Source organism: Alexandromys fortis, unplaced genomic scaffold (assembly GCF_014885135.2).
Source record: "Alexandromys fortis isolate MF-2015 unplaced genomic scaffold, M_Fortis_MF-2015_v1.1 scaffold_6, whole genome shotgun sequence".
Classification (NCBI taxonomy): domain Eukaryota; kingdom Metazoa; phylum Chordata; class Mammalia; order Rodentia; family Cricetidae; genus Alexandromys; species Alexandromys fortis.
Genome location: NW_026067902.1, coordinates 19,164,044 through 19,182,943, shown reverse-complemented (window position 1 = coordinate 19,182,943; position 18,900 = coordinate 19,164,044). Strand labels below are relative to the sequence as shown.

At 46.1% G+C, this 18,900-nt stretch overlaps 1 protein-coding gene across 1 annotated transcript in view; it reads left to right on the top strand.

Annotated features, from left to right (window-relative positions):
• The window catches only part of Rtf1 (RTF1 homolog, Paf1/RNA polymerase II complex component), a 57,441-nt gene extending 41,701 nt beyond the window's left edge, over positions 1–15,740 (top strand). Inside the window, exons 8-18 of the mRNA XM_050134109.1 lie at positions 589–766; positions 5,076–5,158; positions 7,494–7,581; positions 7,677–7,784; positions 8,321–8,398; positions 8,909–9,030; positions 9,190–9,247; positions 10,364–10,441; positions 11,115–11,210; positions 13,305–13,416; positions 13,667–15,740. Of these exons, the coding sequence (XP_049990066.1) occupies positions 589–766; positions 5,076–5,158; positions 7,494–7,581; positions 7,677–7,784; positions 8,321–8,398; positions 8,909–9,030; positions 9,190–9,247; positions 10,364–10,441; positions 11,115–11,210; positions 13,305–13,416; positions 13,667–13,773 (1,108 nt within the window). The 3' untranslated portion in view covers positions 13,774–15,740. The remainder of the gene's footprint in view (positions 1–588; positions 767–5,075; positions 5,159–7,493; positions 7,582–7,676; positions 7,785–8,320; positions 8,399–8,908; positions 9,031–9,189; positions 9,248–10,363; positions 10,442–11,114; positions 11,211–13,304; positions 13,417–13,666) is intronic.
• Positions 15,741–18,900: the final 3,160 nt, after the last annotated feature.

The following is an 18,900-nucleotide window of genomic DNA, read 5'->3' as shown; positions in this document are numbered from 1 at the left end:
GCTTGAAGCAGAAACCAACAAGAAAATGCTGCTTATGCCTTGCTCAGTCTGGCTCTTGCCCAACCAGCTTTCTCATAGAACCCAGGACCACCTGCTCAGGGCTGGCACTGCCCACACTAGCCCGGGCCCATAGACATGGCCCAGACCATTCTGATTAAGACAGTCCTCTATGTCTGTGTTCCTTTTCCCAGGTGTGTCAAGTTGACAACCGAGATTAGCTGTCACAGGAGAGTTCTTGAAAAGAGAAGCTTAGTGTAGGTGTAGGGGTTGCATCTTTGGCTTGATTCAGTATCTTGAATTCTGCATTCATTTTCCTGCCTCTGGCTCCTGGCTGCATCCCCTGGACATTTTCCCTGGGGCTGGCAGATAGGAACCGACTGCATATCACCTCAAACTGGCCTGCAGCTTCTCTGCTGGGATGAAGTGTCAGTCAGGGCTTATGGATATGCACACAACTATAGACTGTAGTTCTTTTCCGGTCCTTCGTTGCGTCTGCTAAGTTGATTGCGTTGGATAAGTATTAAGAATTTGATGTCTGTCTTTCTGATGGTTTTACAGTGAATACTAACTATTCTTTGTTTCTCACAGGAAAGAAGAAATCCCTCCAAAGTCACAGCCAGTCTCCTTACCTGAGGAATTGAATCGAGTTCGGTTATCAAGGCATAAGCTAGAACGCTGGTGTCACATGCCCTTCTTTGCTAAAACTGTCACAGGCTGTTTTGTGCGGATTGGCATCGGAAACCATAATAGCAAGCCAGTTTACCGGGTTGGTATTCTTCCCTGGACAATTCTGCATATTTTAAATATAATGATTGTCTACTGGGAGTGGGAGCTTCTGAACAAATCTGTTATTCTTCTGCCACCATTTGACTGTATTAGTCAGCTTCCCTTATAACTAGAAAAAGTAGCCCACGCACTTGGGAGGCTGGTTTGAAGATTGCTTTGAGTTTGAAGCCAGCCTAGGCTACAGAGGGAGACCCTGTCTCAAGAACAGAAATGCCGAGGTATGGTAGCATAGGCCTATAATCCTAGCACTTGAGAGACAGAGGCAAAAGAATTTCCACAAGCCAGTCTAGTCTGCAGAGGAAATTCTAGTTCTACCAGTGCTATTAAGATCCTGAGGGAGGGGGGCTGGAGAGATGGCTCAGAGGTTAAGAGCACTGACTGCTTTTCCAGAGGTCCTGAGTTCAATTCCCAGCAACCACATGGTGGCTCACAGCCGTCTGTAATGACATCTGGTGCCCTCTTCTGGCCAGCAAGCATGCAGACAGACAGAACACTGTATACATAATAAATAAATCTTTTTTTTTGGGGGGGGGGGTTTCTCTGAGGTTTTGGAGCCTGTCCTGGAACTAGCTCTTGTAGACCAGGCTGGTCTCGAACTCACAGAGATCTGCCTGCCTCTGCCTCCCGAGTGCTGGGATTAAAGGCATGCGCCACCACCGCCCAGCCAATAAATAAATCTTTAGAAAAAAAAAAAGATCCTGAGAGAGGATATACAGTGGTACTGCATACCTTTTATTCCAGCACTTGGGAGGCAGAGGCAGGCAAATCTCTGAGTTCAAGGACAGCCAGGTCTACAGAGTGAGTTCCAGAGCAGCCAGAGCTACACAGAGAAACCTTGTCTCAAAAAACAACAATAACACAAAAAGAAGTCAGCAGAACCTCCCAGTGGTTTCTACCACCTCCCAGTATTGCAAACCCAAAGTAAGACTTCAGCACATGGGCCTTTGGGGGACACTTAGGATCCAGACTAGCAGAAGAAAAACTGGATTGTAGGCAGGCAGCTCATACTACAGTGAGAATCATTCACAGTTGACTGAAAGGGTGCTTGGGAGCCCCAGAACTGGCTGCTTGAATTCAGAATCATTTTATCTTCCCCCTTTCAGCGTGAAAGGGGGAAGGACACTCATGACATAGTTGTTCAGACTTATATAGAAGTTTTGTTCATTTGAGAAATAAGTGAATGAAATTTTTCTCTATATGCAAAGTTGCCAAGTCACCTCTAGACCTAGGGAAAAGAAATAAGGTAACTCCAGTTCTCCTGGTTCTTGTGTGTCTCAGCACTGTAGCTGTGGTTTGGATGCTAGAACCGAGCTGTTTTCGTTCTTTTTCTTACTTATTTTTTAGACTGGGTCTTACTACATTGTCCACACTGACCTTGAAGTCTACTCACACATACACACACACACACACCAAAAATAGCGTTTCTCTCTGTAACCCTGGCTGTCCTATAGCTTGCTCTGTAGACCAGACTGGCCTCTAACTCAGGAGATCTGCCTGCCTCTGCCTCCCAAGTGCTGGACTAAAGATATGTGTCACCACTGCCCAGCAAACTGGCGCCCTACCCCAACCCTATCCCCATCTCCTTCCCCTTACCCCTGGAGACAAGGGTCTCACGGATTGTTGGAATTGAAGGCACGTACAACCATGTTTGGCTTTGAACTCGTGATCCTCTGACCTCAGCCTCCCAAGTTGGGACCCCAATGCTGGTTCCATTTGATTGCTCTTTTTGGTTTTGATAGTTTTGTTTTCGGTTGTCTAGTTTTAGTATAGTTCTCCCCTTGTATAAGTACTATACCCATGAAACTCACCTCCATGCTCTTCTCATTGAACGATAGAAATACCCAGTAAGCCAGACATGTCAGCACATGCCCATAGTATTTGCATTCAGAGACTAAGGCAAAAGAACAAACTTAGTGAGTTTCAGACCACCTTGGGCTACATAGTGAGCTCAAGGGCGGCCTAAACTACATTCAAGACGGTGTCTCAATTTAAAAAAAAAAAAAATTTTTTTTTCTTATCTCAAGAACTAGGTGCTCAGGCTGGGGACATAGCTTATTAGGTGAAGTGCTTCTGCATAAGCAGGGGGACTTGCATTCAGGTCCCCAGCACCCATACAAAAGCATGTTTTGGCAGTACACATATGTAACCTGTGCTGAGGGCCAAAGACAGGCAGGTTCCAGGGGCTCACTGGCCAGTCCAACTGGAACACCAGTCTCCCTGTTCAGTGAAAGACCTTCTCTCAAAAAATAAAGCAGAAAATGACAGGACACCTGGCCTTCTTGTCTCCACATGAGCACAAACACATACAAATTTTAAAATCTTTAAAAAAAAATTACTTGGGCCGGGCAATGGTGGCTCATGCCTTTAATCCCAGCACTCGGGAGGCAGAGGCAGGCGGATCTCTGTGAGTTCGAGATCAGCCTGGTCTACAGAGCTAGTTCCAGGACAGGCTCCAAAGCCACAGAGAAACCCTGTCTCGGAAGAAAAAAAAAAAAAAATTACTTGGCTGGGCTGGCGGCGCATACCTTTAATCCCAGCACTCAGAGGCAGAGACATGTGGATCTTTGTGAGTTTGAGAGCAGCAATGGTCTACAAAGCAAGTTCCAGGACAGCCAGGGCTGTTATACAGAATTCCTGTCTTGAAAAACAAAAAACAAGCAAAAACTTATCATTATTGTTTGTGAGGTGTATGTTGGGGATGAATCCTATGTAGAATCCCAAGGACTCTATCGGAGTTGGTTCTCTTCTTTCATGGTTATGTGCAGTTCAGGGAGGTTGTCAGGCTTGCATCATCGAGTAGCATGTTCTGCTTTGTCTGTCTGTCCGTCTGTCACTCTATTGCTGTTATAAGTGCCGTAGTGCATTTGTGGAAGTCTGAAGGAAACTTTAGGAGGCCAGATCTTTCTTTTCACCTTGTTTTGAGGTGATGTCTCTTGTTTCTGTGTACTCTAGGAGGGCAGCTGGCTCTGAGCTTCCCGGTAAGTCTTTGTCCCTGCTATCTTCTCCACATGGAAGCTCTGCCATTTCATATGTGCTCCACCACATCTGCCTTCTTTGGGGGGATGGGATGAAGTGAGACAGGGTTTCTCTGTGTATCCCTGGCTGTCCTGGAACTTGCTCTGTAGACCAGGTTGGTCTCAAACTCAGAGACCCACCTGCCTTTGCCTCCCAGATGCTGGGATTAAAGGTGTGTGCCACCAGCCCAGCTCACTTCTGGCTTAATATATAGGCTCTAGATAGCAAATTTGGGATGTCAGGCCTTTGCACTTAACTGTTTCGCCTTTTGATCCATCTCCCTAGCTCAAACTTTTCTCTTTCTCTTTGTTTTGTTCTGTTTTTTCGAGACGGTTTCTCTGTGTAGCCCTGGCTATCCTGGAACTCACTTTATAGACCAGGCACTGACTCAAACTCCAAGATCTGCTTGCCTCTGCCTTTCCACTGCTAGGAATAAAGGTGTGCTCCACTACTGCCCAGGCCAAACTCCAAACTTTCTTACACACACCATAAATAAGAGCCAGGTGCTAGAAACCTGGACTGAGTGCTTGGGAACAGAGCCAGGAGATTTGAGCCTGGAGTTCAAGAGCAGCCTGGCCAACATAGAGAAACCCTGTCTCATTTGAAAAAGACAAAAGAAAGGCAAGGAGGGGGTTTTGGGAGTGATTTAGTGAATGAGGGCATTTGTCACCAGACCTAATGGCCTGAGCTCAATCCCCAGAACCCACATGGTGGAAAGAGAAGCCACTGTGGGTTGTCATCTGAACTCCACATATGTCTTGGCAGTAACATTCATTTAGCCAGGATGGGGTAGGGTGAAATGGTTCAGTTCATAAAGGCACAATTAAACCTGACAGTTGACTTTATTCCCTGGAACCAACAGTAAAACAGAACTGAAACTAACAAGTTATCTTGTTGCCTCCACAACGTGGCACATATATGCCTGCATGTAAGCACATGCACAGAATAAATGAAAGTAGATTTTGTTTTTTAAGGATGGGATGCTGGGAATGTCAGTCCCTTACCTAGCATGTTCAACACTCAGCAACAATGAAAAAGCAAAAGGACTGACCTTTGATGTTTCTGTAGTGGGCCCCTCTGGACTAACTGCCTTTTTTCTTGCACCTTGCTTGCCCTAAGCATAGGCTTAGTGGCCTGAGCCATCTGCATTCTCAGCATGAGAAAGGTCCCTGTGGGCTCCTCTTTCACAGCTCTTCAGTCTCTGAGTGGAGACAAAAGAGTGATGTGGAAAGCTCTGGAAGAGGCTTTTTACTGGTATCTGTTCTTTCTCTTAGGTGGCTGAGATTACGGGTGTTGTGGAAACTGCCAAAGTTTACCAGCTGGGTGGTACCAGAACAAACAAAGGGCTGCAGCTACGGTAAGAGACGCTTCCTGAGCTAGGCATGAAGACTCACCCCTATCTATAATCTTAGCACAGTGGCAGAAACAGGATGATGACTGCAAGTTCAAGGCCAGCCTGGCATACATGGTGAACGCCAGGCCACCTAGAGTCACCTAATGAAATAGGTCCTCCCTCTTCATCCTCCTCACCCTGTAGAAGGAGCTGTGGGCACCATTTGTAGTGAGGAGGCAAGCAGGCCTGCCTTTCTTCCCGCCTGGCTTCTGCATGGCTAATTTTACACCCGAAATAACAACACACAAATTGTATTTTTTTTAAAAGATTTATTTATTTATTGTGTATGCAGTATTCTGCCTACATTCATGCTTGCAGGCCAGAAGAGGGCACCATATCTCATTACAGATGGTTGTGAGCCACTGTGTGGTTGCTGGGAATTGAACTCAGGACCTTTAGATGAGTAGGCAGTACTCTTAACCACTGAGCCATCTCTCCAGAACTCAAATTGTATTCTTTAAAAACTGCCTGGCACATTAGCTCTAGCCTCTTACTGGCTAACTCTCACATCTTGATTAACCCATTTCTATTAATGTGTGTAGAACCACGAGGTGGTGGCTTACCGGGAAAGCCTACATCTGTCTGGGGTCAAAGAATCATGGCGACAGCCTCACTGCCTTCTACCCAGCATCCTGTTCTGTTTACTCCACCCACCTAGCTTTCTGTCCTATTAAAGGGCCAAGGCAGTTTCTTTATTAACCAATGAAAGTAACACATAGACAGATGACCCTCCTCCATCATCACCCCTCTTCCCTTTCTTTCTTGTGACAAGGTTTTGCTGTATAACCCAAGCTGGACACAAACTCATAATCCTGCCTCAGCTTTCCAAGGCTTGGGATAATGGTGTGTGCCACCACACCCAGGCGTAAGAGGTCCTTCTGTGGCAGTGTTAGCTCCCTCTGCAGATGGACTGCTTCTTGGGCTGTTGTTGCCTCCAATATGGTGTTTGTAGCATTGGGCACTAACTGTGGTCTCCACAATACACAGAGGAAAGCTTGGGTCTGTGTTTCCTGGAGAGAAGTTACTGTCTCCTGGAAGGGAGGAAGGCTACAGTATGTTGGGGTGTACGTAAGGAACCCCAACATACTGTGAAACCCTTCTGCCAGAGGCAGAGACATTTTCTGTGTGGCTTGTTTCCTTCTGATCCTGGCTTTCTTAACTAGCCTCACCTCTGACAAATAAGGTCAGCTTTCCAGACTAATTTTCTTCTTCGGGGAACTGGAATGTCATCTGCTCAGCACATAATGAATTTCTGTCGTACCTAATCCTGTCCTTGACTTTAAGAAAAGGGAGACGTCCACGCCCCTTCCCTCATGAACCCTAAGAATTCTAAAGACCCCATGTCAGAAGGTATAAAAAGTTTGCCAGGATCATGTAGCAGATAGCAAGTAACAGATATGGCTGTCCCCTTGCCCAGTTCCTGTCACCACAGTCTTTCCATTCCCTCCTAAATCCTCACCCCTCATCCCCCCTACTTTAAGCAGAGTTTGGGGGCTGGCAAGATGGATCAGAGGATAACGGTACTTGCTGCAAAGATGGTGACCTGAGTTCAGTCCTAGGAACCCACGTGGAAGGAGGGAACTGACTCTTGCAAGTTGTCCTCTGTGACACTTGCAATTGTAGGCATGTTCACACACAGAGAGATTTAATATTTTTGTTTTAGTAAGAACTGGTTGAGGGGCTGGAGAGAAAGGCTCAGTTACTAAGAGTCCTTGCTGGCCTTTTAGAGAGTTGCATTCAGTTTTCAGCACCCTCATGGTGGCTCATAACCACCTACAACTCCTTCTGGCCTCCCAGGCACACACATAGATACTTGTGGACATATACATTTTTTAAAATCTTTTTTCTTTTTTAAAAGAAGAAATAAAAAAGAGCTGGTTGGGCCAGTGTCCAGAGAAATCTCTAAGAGGATGGCATTGAGTCACCAAACTTTGCCAAGCACTGGTCAATAGAAACACTTTTCTTCAGTTCATCCCAGAATCTGTGCAGAGTGCATACTGATACTGATGGGCTCTGGAGGGCTTTATGATAAATAGACTTCTGAAGTACTTGCCAGGCGTCCTTGGTTTCCACTGTTAGTTTTGTAAGCTCAGTCCTGGCTACCCATTGAAACGACCCCTGGGAGTTGGTGTTGTGCCTGGGCTTAGTAGTTAGGTCTGGTTGTTTTAGTGGTACAGCTTTTATCTCTCCTTGGTAATTCAGAGAGCCACAGACACAAGCAGTATACACAGTCTGGTAGGGTTGCTTATCTGGTTATCAACATGCACATTCTTGGAGATGCTGTCTCTCTTTTATGTAGGCATGGCAGTGACCAACGAGTGTTTCGCCTAGAGTTTGTGTCAAACCAGGAATTCACGGAAAGTGAATTCATGAAGTGGAAAGAAGCGGTAAGTAGCTAGGCTGCCAGCAGTTGTTTGTGGACATGTTCTTTCCTAAATCCCTTAATTGACAACTTTTTTTTTTAAATCACATGTTGGTCCAGATGTTTTCGGCTGGCATGCAATTGCCTACTCTAGATGAAATCAATAAAAAGGAATTATCTATTAAAGATGCTCTCAATTATAAATTCAATGATCAGGACATTGAGGAGGTAAGAAACCTGAATCCCAGGGCCTGGGTTCTTTAAGAATCATTTTGGAGAAGGTCAGGCTTGTCTTGACATTTTCTGTGATATGTGAAATTAATTAAAGGGATGCTTAATATTGCTATCTTGTTATTTATGCTTCATCCGGCCTTCCCTGTACATTCTCATCTACAGTGAGACCACATAGACTCAAGTCTATGAGAATGTGTATTCTCCTGGGCTTTTTCTTCTAGACTTTTCTTTCTCCAAAACATTTCAGTAAAATTCCTGGATCTCTGTTCTCTTGGACAGTGGCTAGCCTTACAATACCAGGCCTTTGTGCTGCTGCTGCTGCTGCTGTATATTGATGCATGCTCCTTCATACTGTCCCAGAAGAAGCTCCGTGACCCTGGAAACAGACAGTATTCCTTGGAATGAATTTGCTCACCCTCTGGGGCGTGATACTGCTATATATAGGATTAGCAGTTTCCCTTTAAATAGCAGCTTACCTCCCAAATGTAGTTTAGGAATGCCTCACTGCTGGTGTCTCCTCTCTGGTACAGATTGTAAAAGAGAAAGAAAGGTTCAGAAAAGCTCCACCAAACTATGCCATGAAGAAGACTCAGCTGCTAAAGGAAAAGGTAGGACCTATCTTGTTAAGATGAAAAGTCACACTCGTGTCCATTCTCTGATGCCAAGTCAGTGAGCAGGATGGGGAGAACGTGCTGGGCTCTGTGCTGGGTCTGCATTCCTCCCCCCAGCAGCTTTCCTTCCTGTAAGTGCAGTTGATCTTGTCTTTCCATTTTCCTTATTTCTGATGTCTTTGCTTTGTTTTACTATGAACATCACTATGACAGGTGGTTTTCCATTCCATCCATCAAGATAGGATGGACCTAGTTATGGAAGTTTAACCATGTGGGCAGACGATAGTCCAAGGTTAATTAATGTTGCATCATTACTATCTGGGCTTCTAGAGCCCAGAAACTAATGTAAAAAAAGACACACCTTGACTTTGTCAAGTACTTTTTTTTACTATTTCTTCACCTTTCTTGTCATTGGTTCATCATGTGACGTGCCTTACCTGGGCTGTATGAAATATGTAATTAGAGAGCTAACAACAGCCAAAAGCTCACATGTCTCTGTGTGTACAGGCTATGGCTGAGGACCTGGGAGATCAGGACAAAGCCAAACAAATCCAAGACCAGCTAAATGAGCTGGAGGAGCGGGCAGAAGCCCTGGACCGCCAGCGGACCAAGAACATATCTGCTATCAGGTGTGTCAGTGCGCCTGTTTTGGGAAGGACCCTGTCCTTGGTCGGCCTGTAGCCTTGTCCGTTCCGTGCTTCACACAACCCACAGGTTTCTGGGGTGCTGAGGTTCCAAGCTGCCCTAGCCCTCTCACAGCCCACTGACTGACCCCTCTTACTTTGTAGCTATATCAACCAGCGGAATCGGGAGTGGAACATTGTGGAGTCTGAGAAGGCTCTAGTGGTGAGTTTTAAACTTCACATGGATTACTAAAAAACTCTAGTAAAATGGTAGGTGGTCCAGCATGATGGCACACACCTGTAATACCAGCACTTGGGAGATAACACCAGGAGGGTCAGTAGTTCAAGGCCAGCCTCAGCTGCATTACTGTCCAAGGCCAGTCTGGATTATATAAGACTCTGTTTCAAAAGAATGAAATGAGGACTAGTGAGATGGCTTAGCAGATAAAAATGCTTGCCATGCAAGCTTGGTGCCCTGGATTCAAGCCCTAGAATCCACATAGAGGTGGAAGGGGAAAACCAACTCTACAAACTTATCCTTTGACCTCCACACATACAATTATGGCAGGCATATGTCTCCCCACAGATAAGAAAATAATTTAGGTTAAACAAAAATAAAATTTTTGTATATTTTATGTTATATTTTTGTTTATTATCCATGCGTGTATTTAAATTATTGAAATGACATATACTTTTAGCGTAAGTTCACTCTCTGCTTCATACCTGCTCAGAACATTTTAACATGATACAAAGTACGGTTTTCTGGCCTGTTCTGCCCTTACATTTGTTTTTATCTTTGAGGTTGTTGCTCCCATATCTATTCTGTTGGGGTGAGGGGGGGTATTTGGTTCCTACTTCTATGTCTATTTTGTTAGGTGGGTGAGTGGGGTTGATTGTTGCTCCTGCATCTGTTCTGTTGGAGCATGTTTGGTTCTTGTGCTGGTATCTATTCTGTTGGGGAAGGTTTGGTTCTTGCTCCTGTATCTCTTTTTGTAGGGAGAGGTTTTTGTTCTTGGGCATGTATCTATTGGAGGGGGGTGGGGGCGTTGTTATCCCTGTATCTGTTTTGTTGGCGACAGGTTTGGTTCTTGCTCCTGTACCTGTTCTATTGGGGGTTGGTTGTTGCTCCAGCATCTATTCTGTTGGGGGTTGTTTTGTTTTTGTTCTTGCTCTGCAGTGTGCAGCCTTGAACCTTGTGTGCTAGACAAGTGCTTTATCACTGAAAAGGACAGGCAGCTTTTGAATTTTTTCCTAGTTCCTTGCAAAGATGTTATTTATGTGTAAGCTTAGGACAAATGAGAGGAGGGGGAGAAACTCTAATGCATATTTTCTGTTTTAGGCTGAAAGTCACAACATGAAAAACCAGCAGATGGACCCCTTTACGAGGCGGCAGTGCAAGCCCACCATCGTGTCCAATGTGAGTGCCTGAAGAGAACGTTTTTAGTTGGGACCTAGATTCTAGGACATAAAATGAATTCCATTAGGAAATTAATAAAGAAGTTAAAAATAATGTTTTTCTAGCTCGGATTTGCTTGCCTTGAACTTGGGTCTGGATTTTTCCTTTTTTATCTTGCTATAGGACAAACAGGTAGTGAAAACCTAGGAGTTAACCCTGTGTATCAGGGTGAGTTTTCAGTACAGCAGATGTTAGTCTGATCCATAAAGCGTGGGACTAAAATCATCTCAGAGCTTGGGCATATTTAAACTTGGAACTATTAGCAGTATATATAAAGATATCTTGAGGCTAAGCCCCAGATCTACAGAAGAAATACATTTGTTTTGAATGTGTGAATATTTCACCTGTGTAGCATTTAATCATACCTTTATTAGATATTGAAGCATTATGAACTTTGGGTTATCAGACACAGGGGTGTACACAGCCTGTGCATGTTGGCTAGCATGGGGGCCTGGACAGGCTGTTTTGTAGGTTTTCATTGTGCTTTTCTGCTTCTGACTTGAGGGAAACGACTGAGCTGCTGGTGGATACCCATTAGTACTTACAATGTTAATGGAGTAAGGGGGAAAGAATTGGGTGTGGGGCTCGGAATGTTAAGTTCTCTTTAAAATAATCTATGTATTTTCTCTCCTAGTCTAGAGACCCAGCTGTTCAAGCTGCCATTTTGGCCCAGCTAAATGCAAAATACGGTTCAGGAGTATTGCCAGATGCTCCAAAGGAAATGAGCAAGGCAAGTAGAAGCTGTGGGGCTGGGCTGCTGGCTAGGACCTCAGAGACCACCTAGCCTTGTATCAGCCTGATGTTTGTATAGGGAGGACCGTGCATTGTGCTTGCAGTTCTTTCTTCAGCTGTGCACGAATGAAGGCTCTGCACTCAATTGTGATCGATTCTAAACCACTGCTTAATGAGACCTTGACTGCCCAGGCCACTGACTCCTAGACTCTGCAGCACATTTTCTCTCACAGAAAACAGTGTGTCTTGTGTATCTTATAGGATAATTAGAAGAAACGAGGGGCAAGTAAGGATCAGGCATTTGTAAGAGCAAAGGCAGAAATGGTAACCCAGGAGAGGCTCCTTTAGTTGTTTTTCTTTTCTCTGAAGCAGTCTTACTGTGGCCTTGGCTGGGCTGAGCTTGCAGACCCTCTGCCTCTGCCTCTTCCAAGTGCTGAGATTACAGATGTGTGGCGCATGCCTGTAATCTGAGTACTCAGGAGGTGAAGGAACCCTTGTTCTTGATCAGGAGTTGAAGAGTTTGAAGGCCAGCCTAAATTCATGAGACCCTGTTTCAAAGAAAGGAAATAAATAGGAGCTGGGGTATGGCTCAGCTGGCAGAGCGCTCGCCTAGTGCAGCATACCAGCATTTCCTGAAACTGGGTGGCTCCTGTTCCTTATGCCTCCCTGCGGGGGTGAAGCTGATGCATCAGAATGAAGCAAGTAGTTTTCAATTTCAGATGTTTCCTGACTAACCTCATGAATGCCATGAATCTTGGGTTAGAAGGGGGCCTATTGTCTTAAGCCTACCCTTTCCATTCATATGCCACAGACAAGTCTGCCTTCTCCTTTGAACGTTGAAGCCTAGAAAGACTCCAAAAGAGAAGGCCCTTTGTTCATGGCCTCTCCTGGTCTCCCTGAGAGAAACAATCTGAAAGGAGCCCTAGAGCTACGTTGGAGAGGGTGTGCCTGGCAAGCTCAAGGGACTGGGTTCCATTCACCAGTGCCACACAGAAAGTAAAATATGGGGGGCTGGAGAGATGGCTCAGTGGTTAAGAGCATTGCCTGCTCTTCCAAAGGTCCTGACTTCAATTCCCAGCAACCACATGGTGGCTCACAACCATCTGGAATGAGGTCTGGTGCCCTCTTCTGGCCTGCAGACATACACACAGACAGAATATTGTATACATAATAAATAAATAAATATTTAAAAAAAAAAAGAAAGTAAAATATGTAGATATGTGAATATATATATAGTTTGGTTTGTTTTGGTTTTCAAGAAAAAAAATATCAAGGGGGGAGCTAGTGAGATGGCCTTGTTGGTACAAAAGCGTGAAGACTTGAGTTCGATCCCAGAACCTATGTAAAAATGCCTAACAGTGGCTTACATCTGTCATCACCGTGCCGAGGAGGCAGAGGGGATTCCTGGGCCTGCTGGGCACTGGCCTAGTCTAATTGGTGAGCTCAAGGCCAATGGGAGGATCCTGTCTGAAGGAGAAAATAGCATTTCTGAAGATCGCACACAAGTTCATTGTCCACATGTGTGTTACACATGTGTGTACATTAAAAAAGATGGGAGAACTTTTTTTTAATATTTATTTATTATGTATACAATGTTCTGTGTGTGCCTGCAGGCTAGAAGAGGGCACCAGACCTCATTACAGATGGTTGTGAGCCACCATGTGGTTGCTGGGAATTGAACTCAGTACCTTTGGAAGAGCAGGCAATGCTCTTAACCGCTGAGCCATCTCTCCAGCCCCTATGGGAGAGCTTATTATAAAAAGCATATATATGATCTTGAGCAAGAGCGTTGACCATCATTGACTGCTGTTTCTCTAAATCTATTTATATTTTATTTATTTTATGTGTATGAATGTTTTGCCTCTATTTATGTATGTCTATCACATGATGTGCCTGGTGTCCATAGAGGTCAGAAGAAGGCATCTGATCCCCTGGAACTGGAATTATGTATGGGTGTGACCTTTGATGTGGGTGCTGGGCACTCAGTCCAGGTCCTCTGAAAGTGCTCTTAACCCCTGAGGCAAGGCAGCCTTCTAGCCTCTCTGTTTGCATATATGTTTTATAACATAAATGTTTCCTTTTCTCATTGCAGGGTCAGGGAAAGGATAAAGATTTGAATTCTAAGTCAGCCAGTGACCTCTCAGAAGACTTGTTCAAAGTCCATGATTTTGATGTGAAGATTGACTTGCAGGTTCCGAGCTCAGGTGTGTGTGTGTGTGTGTTGGGACTTGGAAGGGTTACTGAGGGCCAGATAGATTTGTGGGTCTCTCAGCTTGAAGTCTTGACTATGGGGAAGAAAAGGAGGTGCCTGCTTTCCATGATCCATAGAGCCAAGGTCAGATATGCCACAGGTCCTTCTTGGGAGAGCAGGTTCCAGACAACAAGGCTACCTGAAAGAGGGAGGCCAAGATCAGAAGGTCTGTATCCTTAGTTTGCCAATTTGTTCTTTCCCAGAGTCCAAAGCTTTGGCCATCACCTCTAAGGCCCCACCAGCCAAGGATGGAGCTCCAAGGAGATCTCTGAACTTAGAAGACTACAAAAAACGACGGGGGCTTATTTGAGCACTCCCAGCCTGCTGCTTCCAACCCTGCATGCCCCATCAGGGTCTGACTTTCCTCTTTTCCTCTGGTTTGCCCTCTTTGGGCTGGAGCAGCAGTGGAACTGGGAAGAGACTCTAAACTGCCAGTCATTGTAATATAAACCATTTGCTGTATAGACCGCCCTTGTCTGCACCATCTCCCATCAGCCCTCCCCCCTCGCCCCACCCAAGGTGGATATGTTCCCCATCTTTAGATTTGTGTTTGCCCTCCCCACCGGCTTTTGGTTTTTAACTAGCACAGTTTGGCCACTCTGCACATTCAGTATTACCGTGGAGCTGGGGTTCTTGTAGAGCCCCTGGTGGCAACAGTGGCAGCATTTCCATGTCCTCTTCAGACTGCCTTGGGCCTGACCCTTGAACATGGCACCTAACCCCTGCAGAGAGAGTGGGGACTGAGCGTCTGCCATCCTCTTTCCTCTGTTCATCTTTCCCTTCTTCCTGTGCCCATGGAAGAGGGGTTTTCGAAAACAGTTTAGTTTCCAAAAAAAAAATGTACATTTATGGGGAGGGAGGGGTCTAATTTGAGAGTATGTGTGTGTGGGTGCGGTGTGTGTGGGTGCGTGTATGTGGATTTTTTATCATTTTTTAAAATGCAGTACTCTTTGTATCAGTCTGTCATGGGTCTATAGCTGTTTCAGATTTTTTTTTTTTCTTTTGAGCTGTACTTGAGCATCTGAAACTGCAAGAAAGAAACTGATTAAATGTGATTCTTACTAAACAGGCCTGACTGCTGTAGCTGTGTAACTTCTCCCCTCTTCCCCAGAACTGCCCTACCCCACAGGAAACACCCATCTAGCCCCTTTGCCCCATAGGCTCTGTCCAGGTAGGTGGGCAAGAAGCTCATGGCAGGTCCCAGGGAGGTTAGCCAAAGAGTCTTGCGCATTTCACAGGCACAGCCGTAACTTCTTGATTGACCATATTGTGTCCCGTCCCCTCCCAGTGTACCTACCTGTCTTTTCCTAGTTGACTCAATTTGATGTCTGGCAAGAATAACACTTTGTTTTGTTTTGTTTTGTTTTTTTAAAGAAATAATTCAACATGAATGTGGAGAGCAAACACAAAAGATGTAGGTTTCAAATGCTATCAGCATGTGCATTGGTGCGTGCGTGCCCGTGTGTGTCTGTGTGTGTGCATATATGTGTGGTAAGCATATATATATATATATTGTGCAGCTAGGGTGAAGCCAGCAAAGAGGTGTGTATGTCATTATGAAATGTTTGGAAAGAGATAAACTGACTGCTTGATAATCATTCTCAGGTGTAAAGCTCCAACTGTAAATAAAAGTGGCATTTAACAAATCTTTTCAGAACAAAGTACAGCTGATGATACCCTCCAGCCTAGGCTAAAGAGACAGCTGAGAGCTGCGATCCACACAGTGAGGACTGAGCTCTGCTCTGCTTCACTCAGCTCCTGCATAAGGAAGAGATGATGGGAAATCATGGTATTTAGTATTTAAGTAAAAATGAACTTAATAGTTCTAATGGTTGAGTAAAGCCTCGGTGTTGCTTTATCTTAGTTTACATTTTTACTTCTTTAAAAAGCAGCAGCAGATGGTTTTGAAGAAGTGTGACTGTAGAATCAGCCATGTGGCTGTGCCCCAGCTGGTGTAGCTGTGGCACAGAGCTGGGTAGAGGATCGCGATGGATTCCTTGCAATCATACGTACTTGAAGAGTCCATCGGCTGACGCTCTTACAGACCGTGGTGTAAATGTGGGATCGCAGACCTGACCTCCACCTGCACTCTAGCGGGGTCTCTCCTGTCATGTCAGACTTGGACTTTTTCTTCTTATTTAAAGGACATACAACCATAGAATCCATATACTCTGTGGAGTCATCCTGGCCCACGTGTAGATCTGTATCTAGTATCATTTGGATTTGGACAAGTGTCAATGACATTATGACTGTGTAATAAAATTTTTATTAAAACTGCCACACACTGTAGCCCCTTTGCCACAACCCGCCTGCAGCTGCCGAAACCCTCGTTCTGAGATGCCAGAGCACAGGGCGGGGAGAAAAGCCCACCAGAGAAGATTGAAAGGTAACCTGGCAACTGACCCACCTGTCTGGTGATTTCCAGTCAACAACACTGAGCATCCCCCTGCAGGCTCAGCCGAGGTGGGGGACCTCTGAGCAGCCAGGCTTCCCGCTGGGTCAGTCTTCTTCTGCTGTTGGATAGCATCAGCAGCCCGTCCACCACCCCAACTTCGCTTCAGTGTTGAAGGATGTAGCACCCAAAGCTGTTGTCTACATTTTCCTCAGCTCTGGGAAGTAACAGTGAGCAGATGCCTAGGTCATGCTGTCTGTGGAACTGGTGTCTGATTTCTGGCAGGGGCAGAGAAAGTCTTTATTTTTCTGTGAAGTCCTGACTTGTCACTCAAACTAAAGATATTTCTAAATAAATGATGGCATTTTAACAAGGGATCAGGTTTAGTACAAAATTTGCATCCCAAGTGGTACCCTTAAAGTCCTGTGTAGAAGTCCCAGAGAACTCCTTTTTGTGTTTTGTTTTGTTTTTCGAGACAGGGTTTCTCTGTAGCTTTGGAGCCCGTCCTGGAACTAGCTCTTGTAGACCAGGCTGGCCTCGAACTCACAGAGATCCGCCTGCCCCTGCCTCCCGAGTGCTGGGATTAAAGGCGTGCGCCACGAGAACTTTATTTCCATCCCACTTAAGGTTCTGCATTCACAGAATCAAAGGGCTGCCCTCAGCTCTTTGTTTGGTTTTAGTTTTGGTCTTTGAGATAGGGGTTCTCTGTGTAACCCAGGCTGTCCTGGAACTCGATCTGTAGACCAGGCTAACCTCAAATTTAGAGGTCCACGTGCTCTGCCTCCGGAGTGCTGGGGTTAAAGTGTGTGCCACTACTGCCAGGCTGTCTTCTACTCTTAAGCAACATCCTCCCTCATAATGGTAGTTTCCTGTCCCAGCGTGATGTAACTGAGCAAGTAGATGCCCAATGTGCTGCTTAAACCTAGCGAGAACCTGGTGCTCACAGTTTTCTTATGACCTAGGCACAGATCCTTGTGTGGAGCAGGTGGCCAGGGACTGAGAGTATCGCTGATTTGCCGCAGTCCTGCCCTACCCGGTGAGATCCGCAAGAGCTTCCCATAGTGCTGAGGCTGCACCATTCTTTACGCTGTGTTGGCTAAGCAGCAAAGACCTGCAGTCATACCCTACAGAGACGGTAGAAGCCAGGTGCAAGGCTGCCTGGTGTTCATAAGATGGTACCCACAAGTCCACCAGTGTTACCACTTGACTTGGCTGTTGGGTACAGAGAATGAATAGACAAGCCGCTTAGTTTTCAGTATCTGGTTGCTGGGCGGCAACCTCCTGTAGAGAGGAGAGGGGTGTAAAATGGTTAACTTCATCTCAGCTTCTCCCGGGAGAGGAGACTTAGAGTGACCCAACTGCTCCAAGGAGCCAGGAAGCAATTAAACTCAGCTCATGATTACTTGTTTATTTTGCATGATTTCAAAGATCAAAGGCTGACACTAAGTTCCTTTGTGTTGTGCAGGGTCCACTGCAGCTATAAGGCTGCCTAGGCCTGCCCCAGTGACTGGTGGGCAGGACCTGGAATGCAGTTGCTTGGTCCGGGGTAGCCCCCAGCTACTGGAGTGCAGGCACATCTAGGAACTCCAGCCTGCTGTGCACCCGAGATAGCCGAGGGCCAGAGGCAGCAGTTGGTTCAGGGCTCATCACCTGGCACCACCACTTAATCCCTAGGGATACCCATTTCGCTGATACAGCACCCCATCTTTAAATGGATAATGTGCTGACCATGGTGGCCCATGTCTTTAATCCCAGAACAATAATTACCAAGACAGCTGTAGCTAAAAAGTCAAGTTACATAGCCAGTCTGACTCGGGGAATCTTCCAGAGGCCTCATTTCTCTTCCATGTCACTCTCTGGCCTTTCAACATACACCTCCCCTAAAGATTGTGAGACTCGAGTCGCCCACACACCTCCAGGATTATTGAAACTCAAGCCAAAAAAATAAAAAGAATCCCAACAAATTCCCGATTCTTCACAACTACGTCGAAGCAGGGTCCAGAAGTGCAAGTTTATTTCCATCGATTTACCTCACGGGAAGCCTTCCTGGGACCCGCCTCTGCCGTGGGTGTTCTTCCAGCTCCCCCTAGCGCAGCATTTACCAAACAGTGGAACTGGGAGCTAACCCCAGTCAGGGAGTCCGTGGCCTTCCAACACTCAGCCTGGAGGAGCGCTTTCTTGAACACGGATAAATGAAGAAGGAAGGAGGGGAAAGGATCAAGCTGACTTCCTGCCAGGACCGCCCAGCCGGAGGCACCCGCAGCAACAGGAGCCCAGGTTTCCTGTCCGTTGGGTTCTAGAAACGCAGAAGCGAAGGGTGAAGCCCTCCGCTGGCTAAGCCAGTGTGTGGTGCTGGATCTGATGGGTCCCTGGGTCTTGGCAGCCCTAGTAGAAGGGCGAGCAGCAACTGGGATGAAGAGGCCATGTGTCCTGCACCTGTGAGTGCTTGCACTTAAACTAATGTGTAGCCATACCCACTCCCACCCCGCAAGCTGGAGGTTCTCCCGGGTCTTAAGGAAGCCAGGCCTTGACAGACTTGTTCATGGTTCATGGTGCCAGGTGACTTAGTGACTACACTCACATGCAGTGGTACCTAGCTTCTGGGACTCTAAGTCAATGGCAGCTTCCCGTGGTTCCTGCTTCCAGTCCGACTTAGATGCTCTGTGGACCAGGCCCCCTGAGGGGAGGGCACAGCTACAGATTCAGTTTTAGTTGAGGGCTACATCTACTTGTTCTCCTGCAAAAGGCTGGGAAGTCCCCTGATAAGCCCTTACCGTAGGCAGACCCAGTGCATCTCTAAGGTGCATGGGACCAATTGAGCAGCCTCAAATTTCACCCTGACCTCAGGCCCTCTGGGAGGTCATCACCTCCTAGTAACTGGCCACTAGGAGAGGCCTTGCAGTTCCCTGTCTTCAGGAGAAGGTGGAGACTTAATGAACCCAGGTCCCTAAACAAACAGCAAACCTTGTTTCTGAACTGTGTCAGGAGAGACTTAGCACATACATAGTAACCCTTTGGTTCGCTTAAGACAAGAGTGACAAGTAG